Below are 19,525 nucleotides of genomic sequence, written 5' to 3' on the forward strand. Positions count from 1 at the left end.
CGTTTCGATAACTGTAATACTCGATCATGATTTAAGAACCAATTAGATAATAACAGCGAATTCCGCAAATCGAGAATTCTTTGAATATCTCGGAGATCCAAAAAGTTCCTTGGATGTGTTGGATGTATGTATATTATATTAAATTTTTTTTAGTTTAATGTAAGAAGCAGAGACAATGTTTCAGTCTCAGCAAATTCGATAGACTGGGTACGGTTTATCTAGAGACAGTCTTTACAGACAAGACAAGCTGAGAAGTTTTATTTCCCCATTTTCATCAATTTTAGAAAATTTCATCATTTTATTGTAATACGTATTTGTTTATAACAATAAACAAAAAATAAAAAATACATGTTGCTACTGATTTGGACAGCACATTATTTTTTTAATATCCCAATCATTTATCTTATCGCATGCGTTTCTAAGTTATTAGTTAAATTGAAATTTCTTTGTTACACAAAAATATAATAAATTTGTCATCGAAAATTAAAAAATGTGTGGTATCTACGAATCAACAAGTGATAGTTCATTCAACTGAAGCAGCATTAATTTTTACAAACGCAAACTTGGCTTATTGTAATAAAACTGTCCATGATTTTAGTTTGTTAATTGTGTCAAAATGCCGAAAATTTTGAAAATATTAGTATAGGTACAGTTACGGCCGTTGAAAACTCAGACACTTTGACAACGCCAAACTTTTTGCTTTGTAAATGGTATTGAGTGACGTTTCTCAAAATATCACTCAAACATTATCCACATTAATTTCTCTCGCAATGGCTCTTATACTCACACCGTCCCTCAGTCAAACACATTTTTGCAAATCAGATAATTGCGGCATTTCAAAAGTTACGCGCGATTCTGACCTAATATGTCAAATACTGACACTGACTTTATAATCCTTGATGAAAATCCTGTTTACGCTAATCAAATTTCGAAATTTATACAGAGTGTTTAAATGTTTCCTGTCTGAGATTTCAACGGCCGCAACTGTACATATTCAACTAAATTCTAAACCACTACTTAGGTAGATGTATGTCAAAAAGCTACAGTGTATGTAATCAGCTGTCAAATATTTCGTATTTCAAGAAGTGTGGAGCGAAAAAGTGGAGGTAAAGCATCATCAAAAAGAATTTCAAAAAGCATTAAAAGATTTAAGGAAATAATATAAAATGAACGGAAAACTTCAGTTTGTCATTTGTTATCACAATAAACGAAGGGATTTGTCAACTAAATAGATGATCTGCGTTTGGAAAAGACAGAAAACCATGACCTGTTTAACCCAAAAATGTAGTCACACTCAAGCAACACTCGTTACTTATTGCCTGTTGTCAATATTAAAAAATTCAGAAGAGAGTGAAATGACGCCTCGGGTTTACTCAACGAAAACTAGTCAAAACATTTTATTTTCTAAGGAGTTGTAATTATGTAGTTTAAAACCATTGCAAACTGATTTAGTTAATATTGACCCAACCTCTCTTATACCTATCATTTTGACGGTTCTTGATAGTTGGTATCACTTCAAAACACTTAAATTGTCAAAATCTAATACTACATATACCACAATCATTTTGGAACACTTTGTATTATAATAAGCAACATTAAAATTTAATCTATTATTTACTCCTATAATAAGACTATTAGGTTATTAAAAAAAACTTCACTTTATTAAGTTCCAGGTTAATTTATTTTAAATTAATTAGAAATTCTTTAATTTTGTCAGCTTTCCATGTTAAATAAATATTAAATAAATAAGGTGGACAGCTGACATAGTTACAACAAGAAAATATTCTGGGACTAAAATTTAATTACGTATGTTAAGAACAAACCGATCTGTTTTTATTCGTGATGTAGTTTTTGTAGATACATTTCGATTGTTCTTAATTAACATTGTGGCTCTTCATCTCTTTTTAGAAAATTTCAAGTAAATAAAATCTAAAAGTCACAATAAAAACATGTATAGCACATTTAGAACTTTTACCTATCTCAACCTTTTATTTTATGTAACACGGCTAATTTGACAATCTCCTTGTGTGAAGCTAGCGGAGTATGGCACAATCTGCTTCTAAAATAGAATCATTAAGCCAATTATCAAACGGAGAGTTTTTATAGTTACATGAATTTTTAATATAACTACATAACTTTAACATAATTCTGTTAAATTACTAACCTTGACAAATTAGAATTTCAGATCGTAAACTGTAACGGCATTTGTGGGTTTTTACGAAAAAAATGTGCACGAAACGACGATAGAAGTTGTCCATAATTTATCGATTAGAAACTCAACTTTGTCATCAAATTTAAACTAATTAGTCCAGAGAGCTTCTCTTTAACTTTTCATAACTTGTTAAAGCCAGCATCACGTCACTGGTAGATTCGTATCACGTAGCTTGTCTTCATGTCTTGATAAAATCAAATTCTTAATTTTTTTTTTTTTTTTTTTGCTTGTTCACAAATGGGCCCAACTAACACAAACGGTATTTTTATCCATTATTAGAATGATTTAACCGAGATATTCATCACCGCTTTTATTTTAGTTGGAGAGTAAAAAACAAAACCCAGGAGAATTTGGACATCGGACAAGCCATCAGGTCATCGTTTACAGCCACAGAACAAAGAAGTCGTAACCGGTGTCACGAGAAAGATGGTTTTTACGTGCAAAGAAAAGTAAATGCTAACTGAAAAAAACACATTTTTGTGTAACCCTGAATCACTGCAAATACAATTGGACGTCGAATGATGAGACCCAAAGCTCTTCATCTAGGAATTAACAACCCACAACCCGTATTTTCACACTGATTTAATCACAGAATAATTTTGTTCATCATCGAGTTCACTCCCCGATTATAAAGATATAAAGTTATATTAAGATTAAATGGTGACAATTAAAGATCGTGGTTCAATACATTTTCATCTTATTTTTTTACAAAAACGACTCACATTTCCGAATGTATGTGACAATGTGGACAAAATTCTAAACGATCTACAGTCATCTAATTCAAATACCTAGATGTGGGAGTCGTAGCACCTACCGTAAAATGTTTGCGTTTTCCACAAATAATTTTGTAAACGATTTGCGATTTTTGAATGTGGGAGTCGCGTTGTTGAAGACTTAATTTCCAATTTATCAAGATTTCAAAGATTTAGGTCACGGGTTTGAATAATTCAGCTTGCTGGGTCGGAAAATGACGTTTGAATCGAATTCACACATTAGTTCAGTTGGCAAAACTGATTTGCTGACGTTAATTACGATTTGCTGTTGTCAACACAGTAAACATTTTTAAAAATTAGTCGCACCGACTCTCCTACGAAAACAATGCAATTTAGAATAATTGCAGGGGGCTTTGCAGTCGAAACGAATGTTGCAATAGTGATGACACGTTTATTTTTAAATGTATTAGCATTTCCGGTGTCGCCGTCGACTTGTTTTTTTGTTTTAGTCACATGGGTCGAATTACGACGTTAAATTTGTCGTTAAATTGGTTTCGAAACTGCAATCGCACAATATCTGTACATACTCGTACATGTACACCAAATAATGATTAGCGCTATTTGTTTTGATGTTATCCCACGTGGAGCCCCAACAAAAAGAAAAAAACAAATCAAATTTCGAATATGCAATTAAGTTTAATGCGTTGTTTACCAAATACAAAGTTTGCATCGAAATTTGTGTTATTTTATAAACATCTAACTCATGACATGGCTCAGAAACATGAAATTATTGCGTTTTTTATTCAAACAAAGATAATGATAATCGCGGTTTGTAAATTTTCAGACATCACAGATAAGACGTTATGCATTTTAAGAGAGACGTCGATAAACTGCAAATCACTAATTTCTCCAAACTTTCCTGTTTGTTGTTTCTATTAATTATCACTGCCGCCTATTTAACGAGTTTTAAAGTCGAACTTCTGTTATTTTTTAGCGATAAATAAGGAAGGTCATGTGTTCTCACCTTCATAATAACTATTTCAAATAACAAAACTGTGTTTGTTTTGAACTCGCTCGTTAATTACATACACGTGTGATTTTTTTATATTTGCGATATTTACACTTCACATTTCGAGTGCCTCAATCAAAGTGGGGAAAGTAAATAACTTGCACCCACACTGCTACACATTTCACAAGTTTCTCAAGAAAAATATGTTCAAATAATTTCACGTCAAGTTCTTCTCTAAACCAATTTTTTCTTAAGTTTTTAAGACATGTTTATAATGCTGCTACTACAAAACAAATTACTTAATCTCCCTCTGATTTGTGTTTCTGCTAAAATTAAACTCGCGACAACATTTCACGATTGGCTCTGGATCCCATTGTGGAATTATAAACACGAAAGAAAAAATAATAAAATAATATGTACATCTAGGTCTACGCTCGGATATCGAAAATTCTATTTTGTAGGTGTGCACTTCTAGTTCTTTTGGGTTGTGCTTTGATTTTAATTTTATAGACTGTACGGTGCACGCGTGTACATTTTAACAAAACCTTCGAACAAGCACTTATCAGGTTGTTAATTATTTCAAATAAAAGCAGTTGTAAGCAAGCAAATAACGGCGATAATAATAGCGGTCGCAGGAGGTTAGCTGCATTTTGTTTCGACATTTTTACATAATAATGTAATTTTTAAAGAAAAAGGTAATAGGACGTGATGGTCGTCCAGTTTCCTGAAGACATGAGAAGGCTAAATTTGAATTGGTCTCGGTTGGGCCAGCAGTAGGTCAAGATTTTTCCATTTCTTTCGGTCGGCATTGTTCTGCCGAAGAATGTGTCCGAAGCCGCCGCCCATGTGGATCGACGGGCGCCGCCACGGCCGCCCACCGTGTCGCGCAAAAAATTCGTGCAGTTTTCAGGCGGCGAACGTCGAGATCCTGACCCAGGCCACGCATAAAATTAATTAGCCATGCCAACTCGATCCGCGCGATACGCAACAATTAAATAAACAATCTGGCATCGCTGGGTTGTCCCATCCGATGCAACCACCCAGAAATGGGCTTATCACCATCCACCTGTTCATCCTCCACCTGCTTATCACCGGCGAGCTCCAAACCTTACAAGAAAAATATGTTTGTTAACAAAGTCCCAACCGCCACGATCGAAAATCCGCAGTGGTTCGCCTCCACGTGCCTCCTTCTACACGGGCCAGACTGTGCGGCATCTTGTGGGCGAGGGGGGGGTGCGGCGCGCGGCGGCCCCCCCTTCGGCCGAGCTCGGGCAGATTCGCCGAACTCGCAAGAGGTAAACATTTTAGTTTGATTTAGCCCAACCTAAGTGTGGTATCAGCAAATAAAAATTGTTAAAGTTAAACGACAAGTGACAATTAACAGGTGTCACCGAGAAGAGATAAAAACGACGGTAGGCGTCGCGAACGCGTCCACGGCTACGCCACTTCCGCCGTCCCCGGATGGCCCTTGCGACCGCCGCCAGTTGCACAACTGCGAAAAATTGTGAGTATTGCACCTGTCCAAAACGTCTTTTTGCCTCTTTTTTTAGTTTTGAGTGTTTTGAAAAATGTATGCATGTATTTTTTTCGTCGGTCGGACGAGAACTCGTTGGAGTAATTGTAATTCGGTGTTGTGTTTTTCGGGACGGTGGGACCGTTTTTGGTTTTTTTTTCGGCGGGGTTGGCCACCTGCTCGATTGGATCTGTTACGGTTTTGTCAAATTCGACATTTATTTGAAAATTGTTTAAAATGCCATCTAGTAAATAAAATGCATGTTATGTGGACCGGCGCGGTGGTGTTCGGGGAGCGAGGGGCGCTCTAACTCACGACCTACGTCTCTCTAGGTTGTCGAGGTCGGTGATCGTTGTAAAAACGCCCCGACTCTCCACGTGGAGGCGAATGACTGCGGCGCGGCAGCTCGTGCGCTCTCCACGCTCTCTCCCTATCTCGGCTGTGGCGTGCGGGCGAAACGCCGCGGTCGCTCGCCTCGATGCATCACTCCTCGTGCCGTTCGTTTAGCAGTTGTTTTGGCCTGGCCGATCAACATTATTATAAATAGAACGTCTCCGATGCCACAAACAATTCAAAATCGCTGCACCTGTCCCATTGATTTTGCGGCGCGGTTCCTTACGACTTTCGGGTGCGTTTCCTTCATGATTTTGACACTCGAGACATGACCTACGCGAAAGCTGGCGTTTCGTTTTTACGCAACGAGCGGCATGTGAAATGTGAAATCGGCCGTCTAGACGCGGCCAACTCCGTAACAATTAACGTCCACGGTTTCGGGGGATCAAGACGAGGCGAGGGTGCATTGACATCTCGGGTCCTTTTTGAGGGGTCAAAAACCGACCTAAGCTTCCCCATCCCCACCTACGCAATGAACACGCACTGGGCGGAGCCAAGGTCCCATCATCAACGCACTCGCACTTGTCATACTCTTGCATTGTTTTGCTGCACTTTCCTCGATAGCGGCCAGTGCCTTCCGGGACGTCTTGATGAGTTGTTTGACCGTCCTGAGTTTGTTTTTTCTTTTTTAATATGGCCCAGAAAAATTCGAACGGCAACGATAAGATAAACGAGGTTCAGGAAATTTTCATCAAAAATTTACTGATGAGATGCAAGAAGGAGCAGAGCGGTGCGTTTTAATTTTTTATTTTGTGTTTTTTTTTTTGGTGTTGAAAATTTGTAGTTTTTTGTCACGTGTCCGTTTTTTTAAACCCGTTGCAATTTTTTTTATTCCAACTGAAATCATTCCAATATGTAAATCTTTTGAACATTTGAAACCTTTTTAACAATTGAAATAAAAATACATATATTGATTTTTTTTCAAAGAAAAATTCTAAAACCTCAGCGTTCCAAATAGACTTTGGCGCATTTTTACTGCTTGAATCAAGATCAGTCATCAGTTTCATAGACGCTAACTTAACAATTACGAAGGGGATAAAAGGGGTGAGTTGGTTAAAATTTGTGTCTGTGCTAATGTAACATTTCATCGTGGATACATTATTTTAATAAATATAAAAAAGTAATAAATGCCTGGAGAAGGAGAAAGGACACCAGCATTAGGATTAACATCTGTAAAACATAAAAAAAAGTATCCTATAAGTTTTATGGTACGTACCATCATACCATACGCCATTCGGGGACGGTGGAAGTGGCGTAGCCGCGGACGCGTTGGGGGCGGCGACATTTGTCATCGGTTTTATCTCGACGATATTTGTCGTCGGTTTTTATCTCGACGACGAAACCTGTTAAATCGCACTCGTTGTTTAGCTTATAACAGTTTTTATTTGCTGATACCATACTTAGGTTGGGCTAAAGTCAAACTAAAATGTTCTCATCAAAAATTTGCTGAGGGGTGATTTTTTTTCAAAAAAAAAAAAAATTCTGAAACCTCACCTGACCAATAAGTAGTGTTTTACGTATCTTAACCGCTTAAATCAAGATCAGTTATCAGTTTCAAAAACGCTGACTTACGGTTACGAAGGGGATATAGTTAAAGCGGTGAGTTGATTAAAACGTGTGTCTGTGCAATTTTCTAATGTAGTAACATTTTATCATGGACAAATTATTTTTAAAATATAAAGAAAGAATAAATGCCTGGTGGGTCGAAAAGGAGAAAGGAAAGCAGCATTGGGATTGACATTCTTATTTTCATAAAAAAGTATCGCATAAGTTTTATGGTACGTACCATGGCCAACTTTGCTCAATGGTAATTAATTGGAACGCGTAAAAGATTCGATGTTTTTCTATGCATTTTTAAAACGGTGTATTTCCTAAAAAAAAACTTACAGGAAGAAGGAATAACCTTTAAATATATAATTAAAAGTAGTATTAAATTAAGTGCAACGAAACACATCCATTTTCTTATTAATTTTTTAACAACGAAGAATTCGTACTTTTTCCGACTTTTTACTGGATATGTTTGTAGCGGTCGTACACTATCCAATTATGCGCCATATTGTCGACATAATAGAAGGTCGTATGTTTGAATATATGTATATATATTTTTTTTTATTAGGGAAGATACACGTTATAGAAAAGTACATTTTCAATTAGGTTTATTGTGAAATTATTGTGTAGTGTCGTAATTTTAACAGAAGGGAAGGTAAAATTTCATGGTAAATACTGATCGGGATCTTATTATTTCTCATAAAAAATGTATGAACTTCTTTTAGCTCTTCTGAAACAATTACTTTTTTCACATAGGTACGTCTTTTTTCGGATCACACACGATGGGATTATTTTTTTTACATTTAAACTCGTATTCATAAGTTAATTTTGAAATAATTGACTCACACTAAGTAATCAGGGCCAGTTTATTAACATTTAAAGGTTTTTATTTTATTAAATATTTTATTCAAATATTTATAAGAAGTGTTACCAACAGAATTCTTAAAGAAATACATGGTTTTCTGAATCAGTCACTATAATAGAAATTTCCCAAAATTGTCCGGTCTAGATTCGTAGTAGTAGCACTACTTTCCAAATCTATTGTGGAATTAATTAAAAGATTAAAATGCAGAATGTTGGCCAATTTTTTTTTAGTTCTTTCGATTTTACTGTCCGTTCTGGTCGTTTTAATACTGTATCAATCATCATCATCACGTTTCTTCAGGCTAGCCTTGGCAACTAATTACTTCTTTACATTTTACTGATGTGCGGTTATGGGTACCGTTCGAATGGCAAATAATACAGTTGTCAAATATTCTGTCTTCATCGGAAAGTTTTTGTCTTAAATTCGTGATAGAGGGTAAATAGCGTCGGTGTAGTTTAAAAAATATATGTATATATAAATGCTTCCGATTCTTGTAAAAATGCAGAAACCTAACTGAGCAGGGTCTCTTGTTTGTTGCAGAGGAACTTTGGCAAATGCCGGAAATGGTCGGATATTATAACGGAGCATCCTTGCCCATCGCCACTGTCCAAACCGTCGATGAGGCTCGCCACTCCGTGAAGAAAGTCGTCTGCAGCCCCGACTTGCCAATTGCCGAATACCCGGCCGGTGGCAATCCACAGCCCGATCAGATCGTTAACATTCAGTGTCAAATCTGCAACAAAATGTACAATTCCAAAGCAGCCTTCCAGGCCCACCAGCGCACCCACGCTAAAGAGACCGAGGACCCGTATCGTTGCAACATTTGCGCGAAAACGTTCGCTGTTCCGGCGCGGTTGACCCGCCACTACCGCACCCACACGGGAGAAAAGCCCTTTAAATGCGATTTCTGCAACAAGAGCTTCAGCGTGAAGGAGAACTTGAGCGTCCACAGGAGGATCCACACGAAGGAGCGCCCGTACAAGTGCGACGTGTGTTCGAGAGCGTTCGAACATTCGGGAAAGTTGCACAGACACATGCGGATCCACACGGGAGAAAGGCCCCACAAATGCAACGTCTGCTCGAAGACGTTCATCCAGTCGGGCCAGTTGGTGATCCACATGAGGACCCACACCGGGGAAAAACCGTACGTGTGTGCGGTGTGCCAGAAGGGGTTCACCTGCAGCAAGCAGTTGAAGGTGCACAGTCGCACCCACACCGGCGAGAAACCGTACTCGTGCGAGATCTGCGGAAAGGCCTTCGGATACAACCACGTGCTGAAGTTGCACCAGGTGGCCCACTACGGGGAGAAGGTGTACAAATGCACCATCTGCAACGACACCTTCAATTCGAAGAAGAGCATGGAGGCTCACATCAAGAGCCACTCGGATAACGCGCCGCCGACGGTGCCCACACCTCCAGCTTCATCTACCTCGAGCGAATCCTCTTGCTCATCCAGCAGTAGTGACAAAGAGAACAAAGACTCGTTACCTTCACCTCAGGAACCCTCTTCACTCAGTTACGATTCCGACATTCGTTATTACATCTATCCCCGCGAACGATTATCCCCGGGGTACGTCGTGCCCCAGTCTTATTCCGGCGCCGGAGTCGAACTGTTGGCCGCGGCGGCGACCGCCACCGAGCGCGAAGACGTGGTGTTCAACATCATCACGAAGAATCCCCAGGAAGTGATGACGGCGCTGAGACACCCGGCTTATTTCCCGACCCCCTCCGTGCAATACACTCCCCTGAACGCCGGGGACGACATCAGGAAGAAAGTGGAAGCGGTGTTGGGCGTCGGTGAGATTCAGTCAGAAGAGGAGAATATTTTGACGCCTCCGAGTTCTAATCCGGTTTCGCCGGCGCCGTCGATCTCTCCCGACCCGGAGCTCAGTTTGCCTCCCAGGAAAAGGTCGAAGATGATTCTTAAATCGATGGAAGCCACAATAGACTTGTCTCCTGTGCGTTACAGTTCGGTGATACAATATGCGGGAGCGTCGTAATTTCATTACCAAATAATGAGAATGGTCATACTCTCGATGAGATTAAAGAATGGTCATGCTCTTCATGAGATTAAAAAATGGTCATACTCTTGATGAGATTTATTTTAATTTACAGACTATTTCTCTTTGAACTTGATTGGTTGGTTTTGTTGCCGGGAGCTTTAATCAACGTTCAAACAACACCAAAACGGACTTTTTTTTTCTGTGATAAGACTGTATAATAACCGACATTTTACCTCATTGCAGTGCCTAGGGCTTCGACCCTCGCAATATTGTGTTACACTGATGTCTACATGGGTGTAATGCTCATCTCATTATTATAATTTTATGTTGTTTTTAGTATTTTTATTCTATTTTCCAATATTCTAGCTAATTGAAAAATAGTGTAAAATGTGTAGACGTGGTTTTTCTATTGATTTTTAATAATATGTTTACTTTTTCATAATGTAAAAGTGTACTGTATTTCTGAGTCTGAACCGTTGATTGAAATACAACTCAATGGTAGTAACTTATTGTATTCCTTATCATCTATGTACGAGTATTGTATAAACGATTCGCAACAATAAAAATGTATATTGAACTTTTCTTTTATTCATCAAAATGTCTTGTACACAGACACACATAAAAGAAGGAAAATACGTTGGAATTTTCTCTAAAGTAATCGTGACTATTTGAATTTATTACGTTCCACAAAAAAGAGTAATGATCATTACAGAAATTGATAAAATAATAAATCTTGGCATAAGGGTTGTTTTTCCGAATATCCCGGCCGACTTGGTACATACGTAATATGAGATAAGATGATGAAAGCGTTGAACTATGAAGTGCAAGAGCAAAATTTCCCGCCATTAAGCAACCACGATTTGTCGGGTCACGGGTGTATTGTTGGTTGCCGGTTCGACTTAATTAAAGATCTATAGCTATGATCATATTTATTTACAAGAAAAGTATTAATAATTTAAATTTTGAAAATGCGATACGAACTATGAAATAGAAAAATGGAGACGTTTTTTAATATTTGATTCTTGTAAGTCAAAACTACTATCACTTTCGTTAAGTAAAGTGACAACATTTAATGAACATTAACTTTTTGACATATATGACCTTGTGGATGAAAACTAATAAATTATAACCTCAATTTTTGACCTGTGGTTATTTAATTTCGTAGGATATATTTAGTACTATGCGTTTTAGCTATGGATAGTAAAAATGAGCTAAAAATGTATCCTTTTCATTTATTTAATTTTGAAACAATTAGGTATAAAACGTTAACAGTTGACAGTGATATTGAGATCCCCTTTCCAACTAAAAGGTTAGCAGAAATAGCATACCACGTCCTAAGAGTAGACACTGAACCTAAGAGAAGTGGAGTAAAAAAAGAAATTTCTTTTGATGACAATATTTTGAAAGTGTAAGTTAACTTTTTGAAAGGGGTCATAAATCCACAAACTGCTTTGCAGACAATTCTCAGCGCAACTTGCACGTCAGTTACGCGTCGCCATAAACGGATTTTTTGAAAACATAAATCTAATCGCAGAAACAATAGAATTTGTTGGAGAACCTGTTAGCTCTGAGTACAGTCATTTTTAGTAAAATGCCGGAACATACACCTGCACCCACACCAAGCAGGGCAGTTTATGGTTTTGCCATGTTTTTAAGTTTTAGGACTTTCTTCATCTTGTATTTGATCTGGGCAATAGTACCTGAAGAATGGTTTAAATTAATTGGGATAACTTGTTTACCCCAACGGTATTGGGCTATTACTGTACCAATTTTTCTTCTTACAGTGCTTGCTATTTTTGCTTTCTTAATTTATCCCAATTTGGGATTATACATGACCCCAAACATTGATGATATAAGAACAATTCGTGATTCAACATGTGCTAGAAAAAAGAAAAACAAAAAATTATTAACACAAAATCATTCAGTTATTAATGAATGTAGTTGTGTTAACAAAGAAACATGTTTTAAGCACAGTTATGAAAAAAACTCAGGTGACCTGCTTACAAAAGCTGTTCCAATATTGCAGGACTTGAACATTTGGGAAGTGTCAGATCATTTGTATTTAAAATAATTTTAATAAATGATTTTTTTTATTAAGTCAAACTTTTTATCATATTAAGAGATTTCACAAAACTAGAAATTAAAATGTTAAACATAATAATGGGGTTTCTTTATAGTAATTCCAAATTCAGCAAGTGCAGGGATTAAATCCTCCATAGTTAAGCAATAACGTCGATCCTTTGATCCTTTAGAACTCTAAAAAGTATATTTATACCATATTTAAAATCACATAATAATCCCTATAAAAAAAATCTACCTTTGAACCTCCATGACTGCTTGTGGAATTACTTGAACGCATTTTACAGTGTTGTAGAGCATCATTTGCAATATCAGAAATAAATTTTTGTGCAGCTATTGATATCAGTCGAATTAACCTTGGATCCTTTGCATCACATCCAGAAGTTCGCAAAAAGTGAGCAGTTATTGCGTCTGGTATCTATAAACAAAAAATTTACAACACATAAGGCGCATAGTAAATAAAAACGGTAATATAAAAACTTACTGTTGGACTATAATCTTCTAACTGCAGCAAAAAATTACTAAGAGGCTGTCCAAAAGTTGTCGGCTCGTTATCGTCTACTATCATTTTACTTTCGTTCTGCTCTGCCATCGCAGTGGTATTTTTTTCACTGTTGTATACAAATTAACCACTATGGAACACAAATAACTATTGAGTCGCGATCAAGTTTGACGGATTTTCTCACAGAATAATTTTCTCAAATTTTCGACGTTTCACAAAAACATAAGAACTGAGAAGTCCCTAGATAAAGCAGGTCTACCAAAATAAAATCTCTAAATATTGCTAATTTTGAGAACACAATTATCTAAGATTGCTAGAAAAACTACTACGGCTGATGTAATTATCGTCATTAAACGAGGAACACCGCTCGTATAACAGAAGCGTGCATAGTAAAATTTTTAGTCCCAAAAATTAACTTCAAAATTAATGTGTAAAAAATAATACAACAAAAGTTCCTGCTTATGTCACTCATAAAAAAAGTGCTCAAAGTGACGTATCGACCAATATTCACCCCCGGTTTTGAGTGGAGTGCCGTGTAGCACCAAATATTATTGTTAGCGTAAATAAAAACCATAAAGTAAGTTATTACGGAAACTAATTCAAAAAACGTTTTGATATTAACTTCCTCACGTGTAATTCAACCGCTTAATTCTTTATGCTATTATGTAATAAATAAGGTTATACTCTTGATATAGTAAATTTGGAATCCGTAGCGAATAAATCAAATGAAAATATGTTAAAAATCAAAATTTGCAGACGAAATGGCTGCCATGCGATGCGTCTCACGTCTTTTAACTCGTCGCACACTTAATACAATGACAACTCGAGGATATGCTGATGAAATGCAATTTACCTTTGCTGCTGGAAATCAGGTATTACCTGTGAAGATAAACTATTTAACAAATAAAATAATTATATAAGAATGTGTTTGGTGTTTTTAATGTATGATGTTTTATAGGTATTTTATGATGCCCAGTCTGTTAAACAAGTAGATGTCCCCTCTTTTTCTGGAGCTTTTGGTATTTTACCTAAACATGTACCCACATTAGCAGTTTTAAAGCCTGGGGTGGTAACAGTTTTTGAAAATGATGGCAAAGTAAGAAAAATTTTTGTGTCAAGTGGAACAATTACAATTAATGATGATTCCTCAGTTCAGGTTAAAAATGAGAACATTTAGCAATAACACTCCTAATTGAGTTTTTGTAGGTTTTAGCAGAGGAAGCTGCTCCAGTTGAACATCTTGATGCTTCTGCTGCCAGAGAAGTTCTCTCAAAGGCACAAAGTGAATTGTCATCTGCCACCACAGATCAGGTAATTTAATAACTGAAACAAAATAGACTTGGGGCAAATATTTTTTTTTAGGCCAGAGCTGAAGCTAACATTGCTGTTGAAGTTGGAGAGGCACTTGTTAAAGCTGCTGAGTAAATTGAATTCAATTAAAGAAGCTTTAGATTGTTAATTTTAATTATAATAAAACAAAAAAATTGAATTATTGTCTTATATTATTTAATCTTGCATTGATAAAAAAAAAGTTTGCAGTCTAGTTAACTTCTAATTTTGTAACCTAATCCTGCAGTGAGCAATGGATAAGGAGCAGTAGGAGGAAGGAGAATGAAATCCACAGAACTTAATGAAAGCCATCAGAAAATTTGCAATAACTTGTGCCTAAAATAATAGCCGCAGATATCGCTGTATATGCTGAAAACTGAAGTTAGTAAATAATAATCTCATTGTTATAAAGTATAAAAAAAATAAACTCTCATTTTTGAAATTCGAAAATGTTACATCAAATTATTGTTAGGTAATCAATTTTTTCCTCTGTTGAATCAACTTCTGAAACGACATCAAATCATTTTTATTTATGTATGCCCTACACGAATCGAATATGGATTCGCCATCACCTTTTTTCGGTATTCACCGACAGTAGCGCCATCCTTGTTTTATTTCTGGTTTTGATGCACATGATCATATTCTGTGACGTCGATCATATGTCGATTTGATCATGTGTATGTTGGTATTATAGTGTTGGCACACTGCGATATGAACGGAAATTTTTATGAATCATTATCAAAGGTTGTACGCACTGTTTAATGTCAATGTCAAAAATGACATTCATAAATCGTCAAATGTACATTTTCATTTTGTAAATTAGTTTTTGTACAAAGCGAACCAACTGAAAATTTACGAAAATGGGTATGTATTATGAAAATGTGCGAATTACGGTAAACGAATAAAAATCTGTTTTAGCGTTTAAGATGTCATACAGTTTTGAAGGCAATTACAGATCAAAGCCTGAACAAAATTTGTCAGGTGCTAGTAAAAAGATTTCCAGAGACGTTTTGCTACAGAAAACGCACGAAGAAAGACGTAAACGACAGGTGAGTTGATCACATTCAGAAGGAGGTAGAAGAACAAGAGTCATTTTAGGAGCAACGCTTAAAATTACAAAGTGCTGAGCTCTTACAATCCCACATTAGAAGTTACCTGGTTCGTAAACATAAAAAAGAAGATGAAAGACTTTTTTATGACAACAATTTTGAAAATACACCCATACAAATTCTGCTATCAAAACTTTTATTCTTTTATGATCCTGACAAAGACAACATCCGACTGGTAACTAATTGAGAAAGTTTGGTGAGGATGACTGATTATGATTTTTGTAGTACCAAATGTCTGAATTCTTACTGATTCAGAATAATCAAATATATAGAGTTACTGAAACTGACTCTAATCTCTCATGGCTAATCAAAAGATGGTTAGTGTTATGTTTAAAGAACTCACATCATTTAGATATGACAAGTCTTATGCTGAATTGTCTTGACACATTTGTCAATAACACACACACTATTGAGTATTTGACTCGGAAGGGTAAGTTTTTTTGGTCATTGTTTACTTTACCTACTTGTGGAATTTTCGCGTTTTTTCTGGCTAGACAACCCCAGGGCGTCCTCCTACATGGTTTCCCACCACTCAAACCTTGTGCAAATGAATCTTTAGTTATACTAGACATTGATGCGACCTTGACGCGACCTTGAAACGCAACAAGATAGAAAAACAAGGGCATTTGCACAAGGTCTGAGTGGTGGGAAACGATATAGGAAGACGCCCTAAGGGTGTCTGGCCAGAAAAAACGCGAAAATTCTACAAGTAGCTAAAGTAAACAATTACCGTCTTTTTCATCTTATTGTCTCTTTAATATGACTAAAAATCACCAGGGTATTACATACATCTACGGACGTTATTGGATAATAACATAAAAGAATTAATTGATCAAATTCTGAGTTTGATTTATCGCCCATTTCAATTTTTACGAATTACACAAAGCTCCCAAGATGTGATTATGTCAGAATTCTGTAGTAATTTCCTTAAACCTACCTTTACAAATAACATCAAGACTGTTCTTATACCATATTTAAAAAACAAGAAAGACTTCCCATATGAAAAAATTATACGTTACTTGAACAGTGGATTCCACTTCCACATCAGCAATAGTTTGTTTTATTGCATTCTCGCACTAGAACCGGACGATTACGGTAAATTAAAATAATTTCCAAATTAGTGTGTCACAATGATTCCACTTTAGAACCAACAAGTGACAGCATTCAGGTTTTGTCCACTCTAAGTGCAGACATTTATCAACTTAAACCTCCAGTCTATTTGGTAACTGACGATAGCGACGACGAGAGCGAGATTCAAGTGTCAGAAGAAGAGTTGCTACTGTCTGATTACCTGCACATCATGAATAAACCAGAAAGAGTGAGAAAATGGTTGCACTTCTTTGACCAGAATGGTAATAACGAAGACGTGGTCATGTCCCTCACTAAATTCTGCCACAATCTGCTGCTCGTATATAAAGATTCCATTAGAAAATATTTGTAAGCGATTTTGGTATACTTGATTTTGCTAATTGTGATAACTAAAAATTGGTAGATTGTTGTATAAACTTGGACTGAACGGCAACTTCTTGAATAAATTGTGGAACACGTTAAGCAGAAAGCGGTCCCTCGAAGGCGAACTTCGGGGCTCTTGTCTTCTGTCGTGGAAGGAGTGCCACACGATTCTTTCAGTGTTCTGTGACACTTTCACTTTCTACACAGAAACTCTGACTGACAGAGGTTTGTTTGTTTCGTATCAATTGTAAGAAGTAACTAGTTTCTTGCAGAAAATTCCGATACCAGTGAGACGTTCTCTCAAAGTGATTTATATTCTATGTCAAAACTATTAAAAAACGTTGCAGTCGACCTGGTCGAACTGGCCTTTCCCATGTGTAGGTCTAGCACCGTGAGTCTTTGGCACATTTTCCCCACACTTTTGTAATTTTATTTGCTCAGATTCCAGCAACCCCGGAGATCCTCCATTTGTACAGCTCATGTTTAAACTGTGTAAAAATGTTGTACATGTTGGACATCAGGAAACAGTTTTGTCCTCCCGCGTTTTGGACGGCGAAAAAAATACACATCTCTCAGGATTTGTCGCGACGAAATTATTTGTCAAAAACTATCAGACCCTTCCACGGCTTAGTCAACGACAGTGACGGTAATAAATTGCAACAATAACGAGTCAAAGTAGTCGAAATGATTTTTAGATGAGGACCATCTGCCACCTCTGTCCACCATCGAGCAGCGTTCTTTGGCAATTTTGCAGGAACTGCCGTTTTTGATCGGTTTCAACACGAGAGTGTTACTGTTGAGGGACTGGTGCAGGAACAGCTTGGGCGAAAACGACTACCAGAGGCTCCACCACGAGTTTCTCAACGACAACTTAGTGGTAATAAGGCGGACGCACTTGTACGAAGACGCATTCGAGAAGTTGTCTGTCAAAAATGGTAGTAACTACGCAAGGACGTTGTCGAGTCGGGTTGTAACGATTGTGTTTTTAGAAACTGACTTGAGGCACAAGGTGCGAATACAGTTTATAAACAGCGTAGGGTTGGAAGAGGCGGGGATTGACGGTGGTGGCATTTTTAAAGAATTTATTAACGAGGTTTTGAAAACGGCGTTCGATCCGAATCGGGGTTTCTTTTTATTAACGGCCGATAACACTCTGTATCCAAATCCGAACGTACATTTGATCGTGGAAAATTTCATGGAACATTATTACTTCATAGGACGTCTCGTCGGAAAAGTAAGATAATTATATTAGTGTCGTGAGCGGTTACTGTCAAATTCGATTTTAGGCTATATTTGAAAACATTCTGGTAGATCTGCCGTTAGCAGAATTCTTTCTGGCCAAGCTGTTGGTGGACAGGGCCAGCGCCCATTACTTGAAGTCACTGGATCCGGTCCTGTACAGGAATCTACTTTACCTGAGAGACTACTCGGGCGACGTCAGCGACCTCGGTTTGGATTTCACGACGGTCAACAACGACTTGGGAGAAACCAGAGTAATTAATTTGTTAATTCCGCTTGTTCTGCAAACCTTTCATTGTCCCAAATTACATAGGTAGTGGAACTGAAACCTCACGGAAACAATATTCAAGTAACTAATGAAAATAGACTCGAGTACATCCAAAGATTAGCCGACTTGAAACTGAATGTCCAGCTGAAAAAACAATGTTGTTCATTTAGGGAAGGTCTGGATAGCGTCGTGCCATTGTTGTGGTTAAAATTGTTCAATCACAATGAACTTCAAGTGATCGTAGGCGGAGATACTCAAGAAATCGATTTGAGTGACTTGAAAGCACACACAGTATATGGAGGTTTTTGTTTGCGACTACTATTGTAACATACCACTTTGAACTGATATTTTTAGGCGAATTTACCGCCGATCATCCAACGGTAAATCTGTTTTGGAAAATATTGAATACGTTTACAGATACTCAAAAGAAAATGTTGCTCAAGTTCGTGACTAGTTGTTCAAGGCCACCTTTACTAGGATTCAAAGTTTGTATATTTTTTTATTAAACTCGTAGATTAAGCGTCTTCAGAATGACCGCTTGTACTAGTTTACAGCGATGAGTGTAAAAATAACGAGAACAAGGGTCAAGTAGGGTCAATTCAATTAATTAAAATGTTCAAAATATGTGTACTCGTTTATATAAAAGATTGTTACGTTGTAACTATCTATTTGTTTAAGGAGCTGAATCCACAGTTTTGCATACAATCATCAGGAACTGAAGATAGGATGCCAACAGCAAGCACTTGTTTAAATTTGCTGAAGATACCAATTATCAAAGAGGAAGAAGCCTTGAAAAACAAACTTTTGGCGGCAATCGAACAGCAAGCTGGGTTTGAGCTGTCGTAATTCCTGTCTTTTTTCTCTGTATTAAAAATGTTTTTTTCATAATTTTATTTTATAATTGTTTTGTTACATTTTTAATTAATAAATTGTGATCTTATGTACACTTTGGCGTATTATTTTATGAGAATCAAAAAATTAAACCGACGACTGTTGAGGAGGCAAGACTTTTAGACCACTGAACTAATTAAAATAGTTTTTTTTAAATAAAACAAATAATACCTACCTTTTAGATGTAGGGAGAGGCTGGATTTGCAAATATTAAAGGTGAAGATGGCAAGTGCCGAGTCAGCTATATTTAGCTTGCTGATGTTTGTTCTGTGGCTTATAGCAATTACTTTTAAATTTGTTCACTGCTTTATATTTATCGTAATTTTTTGTATACGTCTAAGTGAACAAAGTAGATTTAAGAGATTTTTCCATAACAAACAAATATGGTGACAATCTGTTT

At 36.8% G+C, this 19,525-nt stretch overlaps 4 protein-coding genes and 1 long non-coding RNA gene across 9 annotated transcripts; 3 read left to right on the forward strand and 2 right to left on the reverse strand.

Annotated features, from left to right (window-relative positions):
* Window positions 1–5,223: 5,223 nt before the first annotated feature.
* LOC138131106 (Krueppel homolog 1-like) lies at window positions 5,224–10,833 on the forward strand. 5 transcript variants are annotated; one of them, XM_069047895.1, is made up of 3 exons: window positions 5,510–6,570; window positions 6,768–6,884; window positions 8,794–10,833. In XM_069047895.1, exon 3 carries the CDS (start codon window positions 8,808–8,810, stop codon window positions 10,251–10,253), a length of 1,446 nt encoding a protein of 481 aa, XP_068903996.1. In that variant the 5' UTR covers window positions 5,510–6,570; window positions 6,768–6,884; window positions 8,794–8,807; the 3' UTR covers window positions 10,254–10,833. The 5 variants fall into 5 exon arrangements, with proteins under 5 accessions (XP_068903994.1, XP_068903993.1, XP_068903996.1 ...); XM_069047893.1 differs by lacking the exons at window positions 5,510–6,570; window positions 6,768–6,884 and adding an exon at window positions 5,224–5,438; XM_069047892.1 differs by lacking the exon at window positions 6,768–6,884 and having other exon boundaries at window positions 5,505–6,570.
* Window positions 10,834–12,327: 1,494 nt separating this feature from the next.
* Window positions 12,328–13,071, reverse strand: Taf10 (TBP-associated factor 10). Its single transcript, XM_069047787.1, has 3 exons — window positions 12,820–13,071; window positions 12,574–12,753; window positions 12,328–12,512 (listed from the first exon to the last, which is right to left on the reverse strand). The coding sequence occupies exons 1-3, from the start codon at window positions 12,925–12,927 to the stop codon at window positions 12,405–12,407; spliced, it is 396 nt and encodes a 131-aa protein (XP_068903888.1). The 5' UTR covers window positions 12,928–13,071; the 3' UTR covers window positions 12,328–12,404.
* Window positions 13,072–13,215: 144 nt separating this feature from the next.
* On the forward strand, window positions 13,216–14,326 carry ATPsyndelta (ATP synthase, delta subunit). The gene is made up of 5 exons (XM_069047786.1): window positions 13,216–13,414; window positions 13,594–13,709; window positions 13,796–13,993; window positions 14,044–14,148; window positions 14,200–14,326. Exons 2-5 carry the CDS (start codon window positions 13,599–13,601, stop codon window positions 14,260–14,262), a joined length of 477 nt encoding a protein of 158 aa, XP_068903887.1. The 5' UTR covers window positions 13,216–13,414; window positions 13,594–13,598; the 3' UTR covers window positions 14,263–14,326.
* Window positions 14,327–14,870: 544 nt separating this feature from the next.
* Window positions 14,871–19,180, forward strand: LOC138131020 (ubiquitin-protein ligase E3C). The gene is made up of 15 exons (XM_069047776.1): window positions 14,871–15,030; window positions 15,085–15,215; window positions 15,265–15,450; window positions 15,501–15,705; window positions 16,053–16,370; window positions 16,421–16,712; window positions 16,768–16,952; window positions 17,000–17,118; window positions 17,169–17,373; window positions 17,423–17,662; window positions 17,717–17,961; window positions 18,014–18,220; window positions 18,280–18,535; window positions 18,589–18,719; window positions 18,913–19,180. Exons 1-15 carry the CDS (start codon window positions 15,027–15,029, stop codon window positions 19,078–19,080), a joined length of 2,892 nt encoding a protein of 963 aa, XP_068903877.1. The 5' UTR covers window positions 14,871–15,026; the 3' UTR covers window positions 19,081–19,180.
* LOC138131034 (uncharacterized) lies at window positions 17,832–19,441 on the reverse strand. Its single transcript, XR_011159698.1, has 2 exons — window positions 19,301–19,441; window positions 17,832–19,257 (listed from the first exon to the last, which is right to left on the reverse strand). It is a non-coding gene; the product is annotated as an uncharacterized lncRNA (long non-coding RNA).
* Between the last annotated feature and the right edge of the window lie 84 nt (window positions 19,442–19,525).

This window comes from Tenebrio molitor, chromosome 5 (genome assembly GCF_963966145.1).
Source record: "Tenebrio molitor chromosome 5, icTenMoli1.1, whole genome shotgun sequence".
NCBI lineage: Eukaryota > Metazoa > Arthropoda > Insecta > Coleoptera > Tenebrionidae > Tenebrio > Tenebrio molitor.